We start from the raw sequence: 20,254 nt of genomic DNA, 5'->3' as shown, positions 1-20,254 counted from the left end.
TGACACTTGGTTGAAACATATGTAATGCAATGATAATCCATGGAAATCCGAGCTAATTAGGACAAGGTCCGAGCACTATTAGTATTCGATGCATGAGGCTTGCAACTTGTAGGAGGTTTTATGCATAACACATATGAATTATTACTACCATTGACAAAATTGTTTCCATGTTTTCAAAATAAAAAGCTCTAGCACATGAGTAATCCCTGCTTCCCTCTGCGAAGGGCCTTTCTTTTACTTTATGTTGAGTCAGTTTACCTACTTCTTTTCTGTCTTAGAAGCAAACACTTGTGTCAACTGTGTGCATTGATTCTTACATACTTGCTTATTTGCACTCATCATATTACTTTGTGTTGACAATTATCCATGAGATATACATGTTGAAAGTTGAAAGCAACTGCTGAAACTTAAATCTTCCTTTGTGTTGCTTCAAAACCTTCTATTAAGAATCTATTACTTTATGAGTTAACTCTTATGCAAGACTTGTTGATGCTTGTCTTGAAAGTACTATTCATGAAAAGTCTTTGCTATATGATTCAGTTGTTTAGTCATTATCTATTTGTTAACAAACTATAGACCATTGCTTTGAATCACTTCATTCATCTCATATGCTTTACAATAGTATTGATCAAGATTGATAGTAGCATGTCACTTCAGAATTATCCTTTTTATCGGTTACCTATCGAGGGCGAGTAGGAACTAAGCTTGGGGATGCTTGATACGTCTCAAACGTATCTATAATTTCTTATGTTCCATGCTAGTTTTATGACAATACTCACATGTTTTATATAAACTTTATATCATGTTTATGCATTTTCCGGCACTAACCTATTAACAAGATGCCGAAGCGCCAGTTCCTGTTTTCTGCTGTTTTTGGTTTCAGAAATCCTACACAGGAAATATTCTCGGAATTGGACGAAACAAAAGCCCACGGTCTTATTTTCCACGGAGTCTTCCAGAACACTGAAGAGGAGACAGAGAGGGGCCACGAGGCGGCCACACCATAGGGGGGCGCGGCCCCACCCCTGGCCGCGCCGCCATATGGGGTGGGCCCCTCGGGCGTCCCCCGACTCTGCCCCTTCGCCTATATAATCCTTCCGTCGCGAAAACCCTAGTACCGAGAGTCACGATACGAGAAAAGTTACTGAGACGCCGCCGCCGTCAACCCCATCTCAGGGGGTTCTGAAGATTGCCTCCGGCACCCTGTCGGAGAGGGGAATCATCACCGGAGGGCTCTACATCACCATGCCCGCCTCCGGACTGATGCGTGAGTAGTTCATCCTTGGACTATGGGTCCATAGCAGTAGCTAGATGGTTGTCTTCTCCTCTTGTGCTATCATGTTTAGATCTTGTGAGCTGCCTATCATGATCAAGATCATCTATTTGTAATGCTACATGTTGTGTTTGTTGGGATCCAATGAATATGGAATACTATGTCAAGTTGATTATCGATCTATCATATATGTGTTGTTTATGATCTTGCATGATCTCCGTTGCTAGTAGAGGCTCGGCCAAGTTGATACTTGTAACTCCAAGAGGGAGTATTTATGCTTGATAGTGGGTTCATGTCTCCATTGAATGCGGGGAGTGACAGCAACCCCTAAGGTTGCGGATGTGCTGGTGCCACTAGAGATAAAACATCAATGCTTTTTCTAAGGATATTTGTATTGTTTACATTACGCACAGTACTTAATGCAATTGTCTGTTTTTTGCAACTTAATACTGGAAGGGGTGCGGATGCTAACCCGAAGGTGGACTTTTTAGGCATAGACGCATGCTGGATAGCGGTCTATGTTCTTTATCGTAATGCCCTAAGTAAATATCATAGTAGTCATCATGATATGTATGTGCATTGTTATTCCCTCTCTATTTGTCAATTGCCCAACTATAATTTATTCACCCAACATGCTATTTATCTTATTGGAGAGACACCGCTAGTGAACTGTGGACCCCGGTCCATTCTTTTACATCTGAAATACAATCTACTGCAATCATTGTTCTCTGTTTTTCTTTGCAAGCAAATATCATTCTCCACACCATACGTTTAATCCTTTATTTACAGCAAGCCGGTGAGATTGACAACCTCACTGTTAAGTTGGGGCAAAGTATTGTTATTGTGTTGTGCAGGTTCCACGTTGGCGCCGGAATCCCTGGTGTTGCGCCGCACTACACTCCTTCACCAACAACCTTCACGTGGCCTTCATCTCCTACTGGTTCGATAACCTTGGTATCTTACTAAGGGAAAACTTGCCGCTGTACGCATCACACCTTCCTCTTGGGGTTCCCAACGGACGTGTGCTTCACGCGTCATCATGGTACTGGCGTCCAAGACCGCGTGGTGTGGCAGGCCCGATCTGAGATCTGGGTCGTGTGTGTCTCGGATGGTGCGTACTCTGATTCCTCCTTCGTTTTCGCTGGCTAGCAGATGGCGGCGAGGGGGCTTGTTCGTCTGTTTCGCGATTTGAAGGTGGTGGTCCTAGGGTTTCTCTTGCGTGAAGATGGAGACTTTCCTGATGTCTGTTTTTCTTGATCTGGCCGGAGTGTTGAGTTCCGGAAGGCGCCGCCGATGAATGGAACAGTGCATTTTGCCTGGAGTTTTGCTGGATCGGGTGGTATTCGGTCGTGCGCATCCAATGTTTTATTCCAGCCGTTTGGTTATGGAGGGAGCGACGCGAAGCTCTATTCTGTGTTGACATCAAGTGACATTTTGGTCCATGGTGAAGTCAGAAGAAGAGAATATCATGAAGGCCGGATCGGAGGACTAGCTAATGGAGGTTCAAGTCTCCGCGTTATTGAGGGACTGGCTTGGTGTTCCGGGCTTCGCAGCAGTGGTATGAAAGCGGGGGCGGCAACACATGTGAATTCAGGGTGAAAATCCAAGGTTTGGCCTTAACTGGTTGTGCTTGGCAATGACCTTGTTGGAAGCATTGTTTTGAGAGCGGGGACTATTGTCAGGGTGAAAACCTAAGATCTTTGGTCGGACGACGGCGGTGTTAGTGCATTGTTTCCTTCTTGGAGGCGTCGCTTTTGGAGAGTCTGTATTTCAGGTGTTGTATTGGTGGCGGATGTATTGTTGTTGCTAGGCCTAGAATACTGTAGCGGGACTTTTGTTTCTTAATTTTATTTTCTCTTTTTTGGTTGTGTGCATTCGTACTACCACTAGGGTGGGGCATTGTTGCAAAGGCTGGGTGTAATTGGTATCTTTCGATATTAATATATTCCCTTTATCGAAAAAAATCCTACCGGGGAAGCCACCGGTTTCTCCTTATATGACCTCCGCTCGGGCAACTGATGGGGGTGGGACACCGGATCTCCGTCACAACGTTGTAATATGACCTCTTAGAGTTAGGTTTCGCTTCCCTGGTTACGGTGCTATGCAGAAAAGAATAACGTTTCTTCGACTCTTCCATCTTGTGAGTGGCGGTCTCTTCGACGATGTCTTGATTCTGCTTCCGTATTTTTTATATGGTCTTTCGCCTCCGGGCCTCTGCAACAACTAGATATGCACACAGCCATTAAGCACTAGTATTAAATTTTTTAATCTTGGTAAGATTAAAATATAATACTCAGGATAAATTGCATGAGTACCAGGTCTAGCCTAGGCTTCAAGTATAAATAGAAACTTAAATTCGCGTTCGCGAGGATTTGAACTCAGGTGCTAGGTTTGTACATCCGCACCCTAACCATTTGAGCTAAGGGTAAGACACATCGTCATACAACATAGATTTCTGCACCCAACCTCCCCCAACCCTAAACCAACCTCCCGCCACCGCCGGTGGCGCTGCCGGGCTAAGCCCACGTGGCGTGGCAGCGGTGGATCTCCTCCTGCTGCGCTGGGGGGGTGGCAGATCCCTCCTCGAAAGTTGGTGAAGGCAAGCCGACGGTGGCTAGCTGCGAAGGCCAGTAGGCGGCGGACAAGGTCGTCGATCTGTGCCGCAACACCTGCAGCATCTCCCGCCTCCCATTGGTGCGAGGTGGTGCTCCTCGGCTTCTCTCGCGGCACGAGCACGCCTGGGGCAGCAACCCTAGGTTGGATGGCGGAGGCGACCCTCTTGTTCGCTAGAGATGGTCGGCCTGAGGATGGGATGGGGGGTCTAACGATTTTCCACCGAGTCCCAGCAGCGAGATGGGGAGGCGTGGAAACCGGCGATGGCCGAGGAAGGCATGCCCATCCTAGTTGTCGCCGGTGGAGGGTTGGCTGGCTGCAAGGTGTTGCCCATTCGCTTGGTGTCGCCGCTTTGCCTCGGCCAGCCAGGGATGGCCGGCGGCGTTGGGGCTCGACCTTACTAATGGTGGCGGTCCTAGGGTCTCTCTTGTGCGAAGATGAAGACCTGAATGGGGTATGTTCGTCTAGATCTGGCCGGAGTGATGTGTTCCGGAAGGCTCCGTCGGTGAATGTAACAGTGCACCTTATGCCTGGAGTTCGCTGGACCAGGTGGTATTCGATCGTGCGCAATTATGCTTTTATTCCGACCGCTTGGTTCTAGAGGGAGCGGCGCAAAGCTTTGTTCTGTTTTGCCATCAGATGACATTCTGGTTCATGGTGAATTAGAGGCCGAGAATATCGTGAAGGCTAGATTAGAGGACTAGAAATGGAGGTTCGAGTCTGTTGAGGGATTTGCTTGGTATTTTGGGTTTCGCTGCAGCAATATGCAAGTGGGGTGGCAACACAGGTGAAGTTCAGAATCTTAACTTTCAGGGTGAAAATCCAAGGTCTGACCAATTGGTCGTGTCTGGCGATGACATTGTTGAAGGCATTGGGGACTATCTACAGGGTGAAAACCTAAGATATTTGGATCGGGCGACGATGACGCTTGTGCACTGCTCCCTTTTTGGAGACATCGCTTTTTGAGAACCGGGAGTTCAGGTGTCGCTTTCTTAATTTTTTATTTTTATTTTTTGTTGTTGTGTGCATCCGTACTATCATTAGGATATTGCGTTGTTGCAAATATATTCCTTTTATCTCTCGATATTAATATATTCCTTTTATCAAAAATATGGTCTTTGGCCTTGTCACGAGTTGTTTGTCTACTCCTAGTTTTGGGTTGTGGGACCCTTAAAAAATGTTTTGTGTTGGCTTGCACTGAACCACTTATGGTCTCTGGAGATGGCTGTCAATCGCATTGATGCAGGCCTGATCAAGGCCCAAAATTTCTGCTGAGACTGGACAATGTAAGAGAGTAACAATGAGAAACACATCACTACCTTTCATTCTCCGATGACATCGTGATAGCATATACATGTGCCACTTTCGGGTGTACCGTATAGGGCCTGTGAGCTCGTCTAGGATTTACTAGCTCACATGGTGGATCTAGAATGAGGATTCCGTGCATGAATTCCATTTGCAACTAGAAATAGCAAATAATTGGCGCGACACCGTTTTGTTCCTCTCAACCTCCCTCACGTATATTCTACTCCCTCCGGTCCGAAAAAAGAATCGCACGGTTAGTGCAATTCACGTTTTACAAATAAGTCCTTCTAGAATCCCAAAAAGCCATTCCTCCTAATAAAAAAAGAATAGCATCAACTCGTTCTCCCGCCTGCGCTAGCTTTTCCGCGTTCTGGCCGGCCAGATCGATCTGGCCTGATCGAGCTAGCTCGATCCTGCACTCCAGCGCTGAACGATCTGGCCCAACCAATCATGGCTGGAGCAGGAGCTAGCTTGTCACCTCGTTGAAGAAGCCAGCGACGCCGTACTGGTCGTGCTTCTCACACGGATAACTGGATGCGCATCTCGTTGAAGAAGCCTCTCGAACACCGGATCCGGCGCTTATGATCTCGCATCCACCGGATCAGGCCTCGCTGGCGCTGAATCCGGAGATTCGTCGAGGCGAACGGGGCGGCAAGGCGCAGTGACGGTGAGGCGAGGTGAGGGGAGAAAGTGAGGGTGAGGGATGCGGGTGAGGTTGCGACTGCGGGCCGTGCGGGTAGGACGGATGGGGGAGTCACGACGGGGGACTGCGGGCTGACGCAAAAAAAAAGCTCGAGGATTATTTAGCAAAATCACCTTCCCGACATTCTTTCCGGATCGGAGAGAGTAGTTACAATCGGGCCGAAGTCAGTTTCATCCAAGCAAAATTGACACGGAGCCAATTCCCCTCCTTTAGTAAACGGTTACAAGGCTTAGTTAGCCCATTTTGGGCCTGCTAGCCAGACCGTCTTACGGTGTTGTCAGATGGACTGCTACTATGTAAGCCCATTATGTGGTCCATCTTTAGAACCTTCTCCCCCCTTTGAAGGGGCTTGACCCCAAGCCAGAGCCCTCGGGAACTGCTGCTTCAAGGAATCGTGGCCGTCCCAGGTCGTAGTAGAAACATCATAGCTGCTCCACTGGATCAGGCCTTGCACGATGTTTCTGTTCTCGATATGCTTTACATTGTGTTGAGTACTTCAATTGGCACTTGCAATGTAGGATCATCAACGTGCAAGAGCTGGGAAACTTGAAAAATCGGGTGAATCTCGCTAGTAGCTGAAAGGAGGAGACAATATGCCACTGCACCTATTCTCTTCTCAACCACATATGGACCCTGGTACCAGAAAGCCAGCGTGCGATGCTCACGGTGTTGTCAACAGAAGACTACACATACGACCGCGGCTTCAGAAAAACTCTCCCACCAACAACAAATATGCGCTCAATGCGGTACCAGAAAGCTTTTTGACGTCGTTGGGCCCGTAGCAAAGGTTGTCGAACAAGCTCATTCACAAGGTTGTGATGGGCCAACCAATCGTCGATATCAGGTGACGGGAGTGCATAATCAGCAGAAACACCAAAGTATCCGGGAGAATGACCATAGAGCACTTCCAAGGGTTTATTGGGAGGAATGCTAATTGGTGTTATACAAATATTCACACAAAGAGAACCAGCGAAACCACTTTTTAGGAAGAGCACTAGTAAAGCAATAAAGGTAACACTCAATTTGTTGGTTAACACGTTCAGTCTCCCCCTTAGTCTTCGGACTATACGCCAAATTCATCTGCAATTCTATGCTAGTACACATAACCAACTGATGCCATAGCCGGCTAGTAAAAACAGGCCCCGGTCTAAGACGATGAACTTGGGAGGAAGTGGCTCATACTGGGATTTTCTTTTTTCTTCTAGGTTTGGTATCACGTGTACCTCGAATTGGGGGCGGAACATACACCTACATAGGTTTCTGCCGAACATCCTTCTCTGCGGTGTACACGATGCCTGACGACGAAGTACTTGAGCGCGGAGTTGGTGGTGCCAAGATCTTCACGGACAGGTCTAGGCGCCCTTCTTGCGCGTGTTCTAGCAGAAGCGGCAATGTCCACTTCGAGATCTTCACGCAAGCTCTCAAGCTTATGCAAGAGGCTCTGGATCAACTCCTCCCCCACCGATGCAACCTGGCCTTCCTAGTGTTCCTTGAGCTTGTGGCCGAGGGCGTCCGAGATGTTTCTCTTTAGCATATCGAAGAGCAACTTGTGCTCGCTCGACATCCCCTCCACTGCTTCTCGCCACTGTATGGTGGTGGTGGTGCGGCACATCCAGGTCTCGACAGTTCTGATACCAAATTGTGAGCTCATCTACGATTCAGCTCACATGCGTGGATCGAGATTGTGAATTCAGGATTGTGAATTTGAATTGCAACTAGAAATGGCAAGTAACTGGTGAGACGTCGTGTTGTTCCTTCAAACCTCCCTCACGTCGGTTCTAATTACAATCAAATTGCGTCCAAGCCAAATCAATACGGAGCCAATGCCCCTCCTTAAGCAAACTGGTACAACCTTAGTAAGCCCATTCTGGGCCCGCTAGCTGGGCCGGGTTGCGGCGTTGTCGGATGGGCCGCTGCTGGGTAGGCCCATTCCGTGGTCCATCTTCAGAGATGGTGACAATGCCGTGCTCCGAGCTTGCCCGCCCTTGAACTTCAAGTCGCCAGAAACAACGGATAGAAAACATCACACGGTTGTGATGCAAGAGACGAGCGCGTTTGGATCATTGGCTTGAATACCGTCGTCTTCTTTTGGCTACCGTCCAGCGAGCCAGCGGGCAACCAACACTAGCGACCTACCCAACTTGACCTCTAGCTACCAGATTTTAATGGCCACCAACCGCGCGCTCGATCGGTCCGAGCTATGCTGGCCGTGATAATAATGGCCATCGACGAGTTAGTGCAACTTAGTACTCTGCATTAATGCTGGAGTAACTCTGCAAGTTGAGATGAAAAATACTCAGCGTTAGGCTGGCCATAGTGCAAAGTATCATATAGTGGTATCATCCATATGATACAAGTCTATGATACTACCATATAGTGGTTAGTATCATCTAGTAGTACCATATTATCATGATATTTAATTATTTGTAGAATCTCAATGCAATTGTGTGTATAGGATGTATTTGACATTAAATTCTAGTTTCACTTGATATAGTATCATATTATGATACCACTAGTATATCTCTCCTCATTAATTATAGCGCCACATCAGATTTTTGCCAAAGTTGTATGCATGATACTCCTTATGATACCAGCACTATGGCTAGCCTTAATGTGTTCAACTCTAAGACTAGTCACAATGAGAAGTATCATACACTAGTATCATGCACATGATACTCGTTTATGATAGTACTCTCACAATGCATAGTATCATAAGATAGTATCATAGTATCATCATATTTAATGTTTTGTAGAATCTCAATACAAATTGATGTACATGAGAATAGTCACAATGGGAAGTATCATACACTAGTATCATGCACATGATACTCGTTTATGATAGTACTCTCACAATGCATAGTATCATAAGATAGTATCATAGTATCATCATATTTAATGTTTTGTAGAATCTCAATGCAAATTGATGTACATGATATGTTTGCCACTAAGTTTTCTTGTTTTACGTGCTATGATACTGTATCATATTATGATACCACTCCCATCTCTCACCTCATTAATTGGTGCGCCACATCAGATTTTTGCCAACATGGCATGCATGATACTACTTATGATACTCCCATTGTGGCTAGTCTGATATGTTTGCCACTAAGTTTTCTTGTTTTACGTGCTATGATACTATATCATATTATGATACCACTCCCATCTCTCACCTCATTAATTGGTGCGCCACATCAGATTTTTGCCAACATGGCATGCATGATACTACTTATGATACTCCCATTGTGGCTAGTCTAACCTCGTACACTCCGCCGGCTATGGCTCCTGCATTAATCACCCACCAGCTGCGTCGGCAGTCGCATGTAGTACGTGTCGCCCCCATGGAGGAGGGTGCTCGGAGCACGGCCGGCTATAAATACCCCAGGAGTTCCGAGCCATTCCTCCACACCACCGGCGCAGCACACATCTCCATCACACACACCAGACAACACCTGACAGCTAGTGAGAGCGAGAGTGAAGACTAGCCCAGCTACGGCCATGGCGATGAAGAAGAACCCGAGCGCGGCCGTGGTGGCTCTGATGCTGGCGCTGGTGCTGCTCGCCGCGGCGCCGGGCGGGGCGCGCGCGGCGTGCGACGCGTCGCAGCTGGCGGTGTGCGTGTCGGCTATCATGAGCGGGGCGCCGCCGACGCCGGAGTGCTGCGCGAACCTGACGGCGCAGCAGGGGTGTTTCTGCCAGTACGCCAGTGACCCCGCCTACGGCAGCTACATCAAGAGCCCCAACGCCCGCAAGACCCTCGAGTCCTGCCACCTCGCCGTCCCAACCTGCTAGGCAGCTCGATCAGCCTCTCCTGTACTCTCGATAGCCTAGCTGAGTGAGTGAGTGCGTGCATACTCGCGTGTGGCATGTATGTATGCTCCTATTTTGACCTGGTTGTATGCTCCTATTATTATAAAGTGATGATTGTCTCTGCCGTCGGGCAGCTCGCGCGCGTCTGCCTGCTCTGGCCGGTTAATTTCTGTTCAATCTTCGTCTCTGATGGAATTCTCCTGGGTTGCTTGTCACTAGCACCGCACGTCAATAGATCGATTGAGTTCCCTTCTCGTTTTCTCTGAAAAACTCTTATCTGGATCGACAGGCATCTCGGTGCGACACTCTCTCTACCTAGGCCACCCTCCTCCTCCGTCGCTCCCTATAACTTAGGATCGATTGAGTTCCCTTCTCGTTTCCACGCGACGACCTGCCCGCCAGAAATTGTTGCGAAAACTCAGGAGTGATTGCTCCATTTGCGTTTGGGAGCTATTCACAAATTGAAATCTATACAGTGGTAATCAAACACATTACGTCTAGCACTACTGAAGCCTCAAGGGGTGTTTTGGTTAGATCTACTTCCTGCTCTTTGGGCAGATTATAAGTAAAAAACGACTGAACATATGTTTTTGCCTTTGACCGGATATTGCCGCATGATGTTATTATTGGAGATGTAAGGGCATCTCCAACCGGGCGAGCCATCCCGCGCCCGCGCGTCTGGATGGGTCGAAACGGACAAAACCGCGTCCCAGCGCGCGGACTCATCCCTAAAACGGATGGCCGCGGCGTCCGGGACGACCCAAACCCGGCCCAAATCTTGGACGAGTTTGCGTGGCCGCGGGCGCGAAAGGCTGGTCGCTCGCGTCCTCCCCTTGTCCACCCCTGGCCCGCCTGTCTGCCTCCCAAAACACAAGCCCGTCGCACACATCTCCCCACCGCTCCGCCGCCACCCACGGACCGGCGATTTGGGAGCGCGTCGACGCCGGCCATCGTTGTCGAGACGCCGGCAAGCGGGGCGGAAGCATAGGTCGAGGTCCCGCGCTGCTTTCGCCGCGTCGTAGCAGAGTCGGAGGATGCCGCCGCCGGCGCTGTTGTCCTCTCACCGTCGCGACACCTCCCGCCGTTCGCAGCTGCGCCGTTTGCGCCGGAGGTGAGCTCTCCTGCACCGTGTTTCCAGACCGCAAGTCGGCTGAGACGGCCATGCCTGCAGGTCCCTATAGAAGCATTTGGATCGCCTCCGCTCGCGAGGTGTTCGTTCAAATGCTCGAACTAAAATGTGTCCCTTTTCGGATCATGGTGGACAGCGACGACGAATACTACTTCAAGAACTTCATCGACACGTCGTCAGAAGAGGAGTCCGACGACGATTTTTTCACGGATGCTGCGCTGCTCATCCACGAGCACATTGTCTCGCAAATCCCCGTGTACCGGGGTCCTTGCCGGGGGCGCGGCCGCCTTGGACCGCAAAATAGAACGCGGCCACGACCAGCTCTACAACGACTACTTCCAACCCAATCCATTGTTCGTGCCGTCCTTGTTTCGCCGTCGTTTTCGGATGACCAGGCCGCTGTTCCGCCGGATAATGGATGGCGTCAAGATCTACGACGACTACTTCGTGCGAAAGTGGATGCAATTGGCAAGGTAGGCCTCTCTTCGTACCGGAAATGCGCGACAGACGATTAGGATGCTCGCATATCGCGTTGCCGGTGATTTCGTAGATGAGTACACGCGCATGAGTGAGTCAACCGGCTTGGAATCGATGTACGGTGTTCTGCGGAGCAGTTGATCGGTTCGTTCGGAGAACAGTACCTCCGGCAACCTAATGCGAGAGGACACAGCTCGTCCGTTGTCGATCAACGCTTCCGGGGGTTTTCCTGGGATGCTTGGCAGCATAGACCGCATGCACTCGGGAGTGGAAGAACTGCCCCTTTGGTTGGCGGGGGCATACGGCGGCCATTCCGAGGGGTGCACGAGTCATTCTTGAAGCTGTTGCTTCCCATGACACATGGATTTGGCACTCATTCTTCGGAATGGTTGGCTCGCACAATGACATCAATGTGCTGCAGCGCTCTCCGGTGTTTGATAGGCTAGCGTACGGTCGGTCCCACGATGTGGATTTTGAGATCAATGGCCACCACTACACCAAGGGGTACTACCTTGCTGATGGTATCTATCCACCTTGGGCTACACTCGTGAAGACAATCTGAAACCCCAACTCAGAGCAGGAGGCAAGGTTTGCCAAAGAGCAGGAGGAAGCCCGAAAAGATGTCGAGCGGGCGTTTGGCATCCTACAAGCTCGTTGGGCTATCGTCAGACACCACGCCGGAGCTCGGGATGTGCAAACTCTGTGGGAGGTGATGACCTCTTGTGTAATCATGCATAACATGATTGTTGAGGTAGAGCGGGATGTTTCACTCTTTGATAATGACTGGGAAGGCCAAGGAGAGTTGGTTACTCCTCATCAAGGTGCTCCGGCATCATTCCAGGACATTCTTCATGCGCACCATGAAATTCGAGATCTAGCTGTACACAACCAGCTTCGAGCTGATTTGGTCGAGCACATGTGGCAGCACGTAGGCAACAATGCTGCAAACAACAATGATGAAGGAAATCCTGAAGCCTAGAGCATTTGTATCGTTTTTTCATTTTATTTGAATGATACTTTATCCTTGATTACATGGACTATGTAATGTGTAATACATTTTGAGCATTTGTACTATTTTATATATTTTATACAATATTTTTTTGCGTTTTTCTAGTGAATTTACAAGAAAAACATACCATAGGGCGCCGCGACCCAAATCTGCCGCGTTGGGCGCAGCGCGCGGCCCAAACGGACGCGGGGCTCCGTCCGCGCGTCCGCTCGGCCACGCAAACACCCCAAAATGGACGGCCCAGCGTGTCCGTTTGGGTCGCCTGGTTGGAGATGCCCTAACCTCAGTACGTATACTACGATACGAGGTAGCACCACAATCATCTGTACTAATAAATTTGCAGGGTGGTTTTACAAAAAGCACCTCAAGAATTCAGAAAACAACCCGCAGTACCTCCGCATATGGTCCTCCTCGCCCTGATTTGGTGCCGGCGTAGAATCAGCCTCCGGCGGCTCCCACACAGCTCCGCCCACGCACGCGGGCCGGCCGATGCTCTATGTGCTCGTGGCTTCCACCTTCCCCTCTGGCTAGTCTCCGTTCCCCAGGCACCGCATGTTTCTCCTCGCCCGATCTGGCGTCGGCGCAGAAGCAGCCTCCGGCGGCGCTCCCACACAGCTCCGCCCACGCATGCGAACCGGTACGTGGATGCCATTACAGCGAGAGGTGGAGCTAAGAACAGAATCACCACATGCACAAGTCGAGGACACTAGGTTGAAGCTTTCAGGTGCAGATATATACTTTAACTGACTGCCAGACTGGCGTACAGTAGAAAAATTCATTCATGTCAACTTGGCAATATATTCCTAAATTATATGTCACATTATTACATCCTACATGCATTCGGATTAGTTCAAACATGCGTGTAGGAGATGGTGGGATGTAATATGGAAAATTATTGTATATTTTATTCATTGATTACATATTGATACATTAGTGTCAGTTAAGTTCTATAAGAAAATCTTTATACACAGTTGGATGATCAACTATTGAACGGTACTTTTACTAACTTTGGTTGGGATGATCATAACATTGATGTGGTTTTGTTTTGGCCTGCTCATGCATAATCAAGATTTCTAGATCCTTCTGTTCTTGCTAAATGTTCGTTGGGACATGAGTCAAATTTTCATCTACAAAAATACATCACTTACTTGCATGTGTTTGCTGCGACTAAATCAGCCAAGCCTTGATTTAAACAAGGAGACGCTGTATTATCATTTTTATTGAAATCAATTTAATAATTTCTGATATATTTCTATACACGTCAATTATGTTTATACGTGAGAGCAAAGAAATTAATGGTATATGTATGCCACCTTTGTACAGCCAAACAAGGGGCTATTCCTCGCCTATATAACAAGCAACCACTATGCTCGAAAGAGGTATCGTTCCACCAAAAATTTAGCATGGTATCAAACCCCTCCCTTCCTCTCATATAGCCGTCGCCGGTGCTCTCACACCGCCGATCGCCAGGCCACGATATCCTGATCTCAAGGTCGCTACAACTAGAATGTACGTAGATCTCTCCCTCGCCTACCAATTCCCAAGCTTTGTATGATATAAAAACCCCACCCAAAACCCTCACCTTTTTCTCCCAGGAACCAGCCGCCTCTCAGCCAAAATCAAAGCTAGATCGCCTACAACCCTGATCGCCCCTATCTCCCCGACAACCCCTACAACAGCATCATCAACAACCACTGTTGCGGCCACAATCGGTGCACCGCCGGCCACGAATCTCACCCGAGAGAATTTTCTATATTGGCGGGCTCAGATGCTGCCTACACTCTGTGGTGCAAGTGTCATGGGTCTCCTCGAGGGATCCAATCCGGCTCCGCCCAAGTTCCTGGACGCTGAAGATGAGAAGATGAGGACCATAGTCCCCAACTCGCCATATGACACATGGATCATGCGGGATCAACATGTTGCCAGCTTCCTGGTGAATTCCCTCTCCGGGGATGTTCTCCCTCATGTCTTCGGGCTCGCACATGTTTTTGGTGTCTGGCATGCTCTCAACGAGCTATACTCATGTCAGTCCAAGTCGAGGGTGTCCACTATTCGTGGTTCTCTCACCAACACGAAGAAACTCCGACATGACAACGCAACAACACATCTCCAAAATGAAAGGTACACCTATGAAGTTGTTGCTGACGGGAAACTCGTGGATGATGATAAACTCAAGGACTATATTCTGAATGGCCCGTGTCGTTACCTATTCGACGGTACCTCGGAGGAGGGATCCTCACGAGGGGGAGAAGAAGTAGGGGCCATCAGGCAGAGAGTCCTCGGGACGGTGGTACGCGATTTACCCAGTTTCGGAACACCTGCACGATGGCAGGGCCTACTGCTACTTGTCTGGAATTATCTGGGTGCTCTCGCGTTGTTACATTGAGTTGTGGTTGCACCTCTAGGGCTCCCGGGATCCGGCTTATAAAGGAGCCAAGATCTAGGGTTTACACGGAGAGTCCTAGCCGGAATACAAGATGCCTAACTACGAAATATTACATTGTCGTGTACGTCAAGGATCCACCTTTCCTTATACGCCGTAATAGATCCGGATACTTCATGGGCCGTCACGGATCCGACTACCTGCATAGGTCGGTTGAGATCTGGCTCCTGCTCCTGGGCTGGACTTCATCCATCTTCTATCAACAGCAACTGGGTTGCCCGATGGGCATATGCAACCATCACCATCCGTGGGCCACCCGGGCTTGCCGGATCTAGACCCCGTCGTTGATATACCCATAAAGTATACCCACAACAGTAGCCGCCGATGTTCTTCAAGATTCGTAATTCTTTCGCCTATCTCTGTCCGGATCCGAAGAGAATCTCGAAGAGATTCCAAAACTTCATCGGTTCCGACTTCATTCAACCGGGAATCATTCGTTTTCTCGTAACGGTAACTTAGCAGATTTTTCGCCCACGTTGCACATAACTTCCCGTTTTCCCGCGCTGACTTTTTGGATCTGCGGATCTCTAACCGGAAATTTTGGAGGCGTGCAGTTAGGTCACCACTACGTCCATTTCACCGTTTTTGACCTAAGACACATGGTGATCATCCAACGGTGCGACCGTTCCATTCTCACCGTAGGATTCGACTCACGAATCTCCACGCGAGGCCTATAAATACCCCATTCGCACGGTCACTTTCATTCTTTCACCACATCTCACCACTTCATCTTCTTCCTCGTGCCAGCGCCGCCCAACAGATCTCACTCCGGCGAGCTTCCTCCCGGAAAGCTTCAAGCGCCGCTGCTCCAAGGCCTTCCTCGACCCGAGCTGCCCGCGTTTGATCGGGAATTCATCTCTGCCGCCGATTTGTGGTCTCGTCGGAGGCCTGCACGTCAAGTCCGCGACCTTCTTCCTTGCGGCATCACGGGGAACCGCCACAGCATTGCCGGTAAGTCCACCGGACTTGTAGAAGATAGACTTTAGCGGGATCCGGCTTCCTAAGTTTTTACCGTATGCATGCAGCCGGAAACATGTCCACTAGCTCAACTAGGTTCACTGGTAGCTCTCCGAATAGCCCACCGCCAAACTCAACGGAACCAACCTTTGTTGAGCCCTTAGCATTCCGTCCGCCCAATATTTCCGATACTAGGCTAGCTCAACCTTACTCCGCCTCTTCCAACAATATTCATGGTCGGATCCCAACCCTTGAAGAAATCCAAGCGGAACTAGAAGGGCAAGCTAGGATGGCTACTAAATTTCTGGAGGCGGAACAGAAGAAGGGATCGAAGGCCCAGAACCGTGAAGGGGAGAAGGGTCAATGGTGGCACCGCGAAGTTACTGATTTGGAACTTAGAGCCTTCGAAAAGGAAGGACTCATAGCTCTGAATACCTGGAGTTTCAACAAAGACTACATCACTCCGACCCTAGAGCCTGACGCACGAGTCTTCACCAAAGCTTGGGTGGAGCGAGGTCTTTCTCTTCCTCCTTCCGAATTCTTTCTGTCGGTGCTTAGCACATATGGTCTCCAACCACATAATATATGTCTGAATTCCTTCCTCCTCCTCTCCTACTTCGCAACCCTCTGCGAAGGCTACCTCGAAGTCCGGCCGGACGTCCGCCTCTGGCAGTTTTTCTATAGAGTCAAGAAGGAGACCAAGGACAAGGCTATGGTGAATTGCGGCAACATGACTTTCGTGCTCCGCACTAAGAGGATCTTTCCGACTCTTGATTCCCACGAGTCCGTCTGGTACTGGAATGCTGGATGGTTCTACGTCAAGAACATCTCAGTTCCGGGCATCCACGATGGTCTCGTTTCCGGGAATCGTGGCCGTCCCAGGTCGTAGTACAAACATCATAGCTGCTCCACTGAATCAGGCCTTGCACGATGTTTCTGTTCTCGATATGCTTCACATTGTGCTGAGTACTTCAATTGGCACCTGCAATGTAGGATCATCAACATGCAAGAGCTGGAAAACTTGGAAAATCGGGTGAATCTCGCTAGTAGCTGAAAGGAGGAGACAATATGCCACTGCACCTATTCGCTTCTCAACCACATATGGACCCTGGTACCGGAAAGCCAGCGTGCGATGCTCACGGGGGACAACAGAAGACTACACATACGACCGCGGCTTCAGGAAAACTCTCCCACCAACAACAAATATGCGCTCAATGCGGTTCTTATCTACATAAGCTTTTTGACGTCGTTGGGCCCGTAGCAAAGGTTGTCGAACAAGCTCACTCACAAGGGTGTGATGGGCCAACCAATCGTCGATATCAGGTGACGGGAGTGCATAATCAGCAGAAACACCAAAGTATCCGGGAGAATGACCATAGATCACTTCGAAGGGTTTATCGAGAGGAATGCTAATTGGTGTTATACCAAAATTCACACAAAGAGAACCAGCGAAACCACTTTTTAGGAAGAGCACTAGTAAAGCAATGAAGGTAACACTCAATTTGTTGGTTAAGACGTTCAGTCTTTCCCTTAGTCTTGGGATTATACGCTAAATTCATCTGCAATTCTATGCTAGTACACATAGCCAACTGATGCCATAGCCAGCTAGTAAAAACAGGCCCCGGTCTAAGACGATGAACTTGGGAGGAAGTGGCTCATACTGGGATTTTCTTTTTTTCTTCTAGGTTTGGCATCACGTGTACCTTGAATTGGGGGGCGGAACATACACCTACGTAGGTTTCTCCCGAACATCCTTCTCTGCGGTGTACACGATGCCTGACGACGAAGTACTTGAGCGCGGAGTTGGTGGTGCCAAGATCTTCACGGACAGGTCTAGTCGCCCTTCTCGCGCGTGTTCTAGCAGAAGCGGCAATGTCCACTCCGAGATCTTCACGCAAGCTCTCAAGCTTATGCAAGAGGCTCTGGATCAACTCCTCCCCCACCGATGCAACCTGGCCTTCCTAGTGTTCCTTGAGCTTGTGGCCGAGGGCGTCCGAGATGTTTCTCTTTAGCATATTGAAGAGAAACTTGTGCTCGCTCGACATCCCCTCCACTGCTTCTCGCTACTGCTTAAACCAGGTATGGTGGTGGTGGTGCGGCACATCCAGGTCACGGCAGTTCTGATACCAAATTGTGAGCTCATCTACGATTTAGCTCACATTGGTGGATTGAGATTGTGAATTCAGGAGTGTGAATTTGAATTGCATCTAGAAATGGCAAGTAATTGGTGAGACGTTGTGTTGTTCCTTCAAACCTCCCTCACGTCGGTTCTAATTACAATCAAATTGCGTCCAAGCCAAATCAATGCGGAGCCAATGCCCCTCCTTAAGCAAACTTGTACAACCTTAATAGGCTCATTCTGGGTAGGCCCATTCCGTGGTCCATCTTCAGAGACGGTGACAATGCCGTGCTCCGAGCTTGCCCGCCCATCAACTTCAAGTCGCCAGAAACAACGGACAGAAAACATCACACGGTTGTGATGCAAGAGACGAGCGCGTTTGGATCATTCGCTTGAATACCGTCGTCTTCTTTTGGCTACCGTCCAGCGAGCCTGCGGGCAACCAAAACTAGCGACCTACCCAACTTGACCTCTAGCTACCAGATTTCAATGGCCACCAACCGCGTGCTCGATCGGTCCGAGCTCTGCTGGCCGTGATACTGATAATAATGGCCATCGACGAGTTAGTGCAACTTAGTACTCTGCATTAATGCTGGAGTAACTCTGCAAGTTGAGATGAAAAATACTCAGCGTTAATGTGTTCAACTCTAACCTCGTACACTCCACCGGCTATGGCTCCTGCATTAATCACCCACCAGCTGCGGCGGTCGCATGTAGTACGTGTCGTCCCATGGAGGAGGGTGAGCTGGGAGCACGGCCGGTTATAAATACCCCAGGAGTTCCGAGCCACTCCTCCACACCACCGGCGCAGCACACATCTCCATCACACACACCAGACAACACCTGACAGCGTGAGAGCGAGAGTGAAGACTAGCCCAGCGACGGCCATGGCGATGAAGAAGAACCCGAGCGCGGCCGTGGTGGCTCTGATGCTGGCGCTGGTGCTGCTCGCCGCGGCGCCGGGCGGGGCGCGCGCGGCGTGCGACGCGTCGCAGCTGGCGGTGTGCGTGTCGGCTATCATGAGCGGGGCGCCGCCGACGCCGGAGTGCTGCGCGAACCTGACGGCGCAGCAGGGGTGTTTCTGCCAGTACGCCAGTGACCCCGCCTACGGCAGCTACATCAAGAGCCCCAACGCCCGCAAGACCCTCGAGTCCTGCCACCTCGCCGTCCCAACCTGCTAGGCAGCTCGATCAGCCTCTCCTGTACTCGATAGCCTAGCTGAGTGAGTGAGTGCGTGCATACTCGCGTGTGGCATGTATGTATGCTCCTATTTTGACCTGGTTGCATGCTCCTATTATTATAAAGTGATGATTGTCTCTGCCGTCGGGCAGCTCGCGCGCGTCTGCCTGCTCTGGCCGGTTAATTTCTGTTCAATCTTCGTCTCTGATGGAATTCTCCTGGGTTGCTTGTCACTAGCACCGCACGTCGATAGATCGATTGAGTTCCCTTCTCGTTTTCTCTGAAAAACTCTTATCTGGATCGACAGGCATCTCGGTGCGACACTCTCTCTACCTAGGCTACCCTCCTCCTCCGACGCTCCCTATAACTTAGGATCGATTGAGTTCCCTTCTCGTTTCCACGCGACGACCTGCCCGCCAGAAATTGTTGCGAAAACTCAGGAGTGATTGCTCCATTTGCGTTTGGGAGCTATTCACAAATTGAAATCTATACAGTGGTAATCAAACACATTACGTCTAGCACTACTGAAGCCTCAAGGGGTGTTTTGGTTAGATCTACTTCCTGCTCTTTGGGCAGCTTATAAGTAAAAAACGCCTGAACATATGTTTTTGCCTTTGACCGGATATTGCCGCATGATGTTATTATTGGAGATGTAACCTCAGTACGTATACGATACGAGGTAGCACCCCAATCATCTGTACTACTCAAGAATTCAGAAAACAACCCGCAGTACCTCCGCATATGGTCCTCCTCGCCCTGATTTGGTGCCGGCGTAGAATCAGCCTCCGGCGGCTCCCACACAGCTCCACCCACGCACGCGGGCCGGCCGATGCTCTATGTGCTCGTGGCTTCCACCTTCCCCTCTGGCTAGCCTCCGTTCCCCAGGCACCGCATGTTTCTCCTCGCCCGATCTGGCGTCGGCGCAGAAGCAGCCTCCGGCCGGCGGCGCTCCCACACAGCTCCGCCCACGCATGCGAACCGGTGGATGCCATTGGTGTACCGAAGGCCGCCTTCCCCTCTAGCCAACCTCCGTTCTCTGCTAGACGCTCGCGGGGAAGCAATCAGGTGAATGGATTCCGACGGCCGCCCGCGTACACTATCTAGCTTTTGTGAGACCAAGCAGGTGGATGGATAGAGAGATAACTAGCTGATATGTTTGCTTTCAGTTTTTAAAGCAAACTCGTGTTTGCAAATTGCTGGGTCGATCATGACGCCTTCACTGTAACTGACCAGAGCTAGA

The 20,254-nt window shown here is 49.8% G+C and overlaps 2 protein-coding genes across 2 annotated transcripts; both read left to right on the top strand.

The window, feature by feature from the left end:
- Window positions 1-9,389: 9,389 nt before the first annotated feature.
- LOC124694753 (non-specific lipid-transfer protein 2P-like) lies at window positions 9,390-9,683 on the top strand. The gene has a single exon (XM_047227704.1). It carries the CDS (start codon window positions 9,390-9,392, stop codon window positions 9,681-9,683), a length of 294 nt encoding a protein of 97 aa, XP_047083660.1.
- A 9,039-nt stretch (window positions 9,684-18,722) lies between these two features.
- On the top strand, window positions 18,723-19,016 carry LOC124694752 (non-specific lipid-transfer protein 2P-like). The gene has a single exon (XM_047227703.1). It carries the CDS (start codon window positions 18,723-18,725, stop codon window positions 19,014-19,016), a length of 294 nt encoding a protein of 97 aa, XP_047083659.1.
- The last annotated feature ends 1,238 nt before the right edge of the window (window positions 19,017-20,254 follow it).

This window comes from Lolium rigidum, chromosome 3 (genome assembly GCF_022539505.1).
Source record: "Lolium rigidum isolate FL_2022 chromosome 3, APGP_CSIRO_Lrig_0.1, whole genome shotgun sequence".
In the NCBI taxonomy this organism is placed as follows: domain Eukaryota; kingdom Viridiplantae; phylum Streptophyta; class Magnoliopsida; order Poales; family Poaceae; genus Lolium; species Lolium rigidum.
This window is presented reverse-complemented; position numbering and strand designations above follow the sequence as displayed.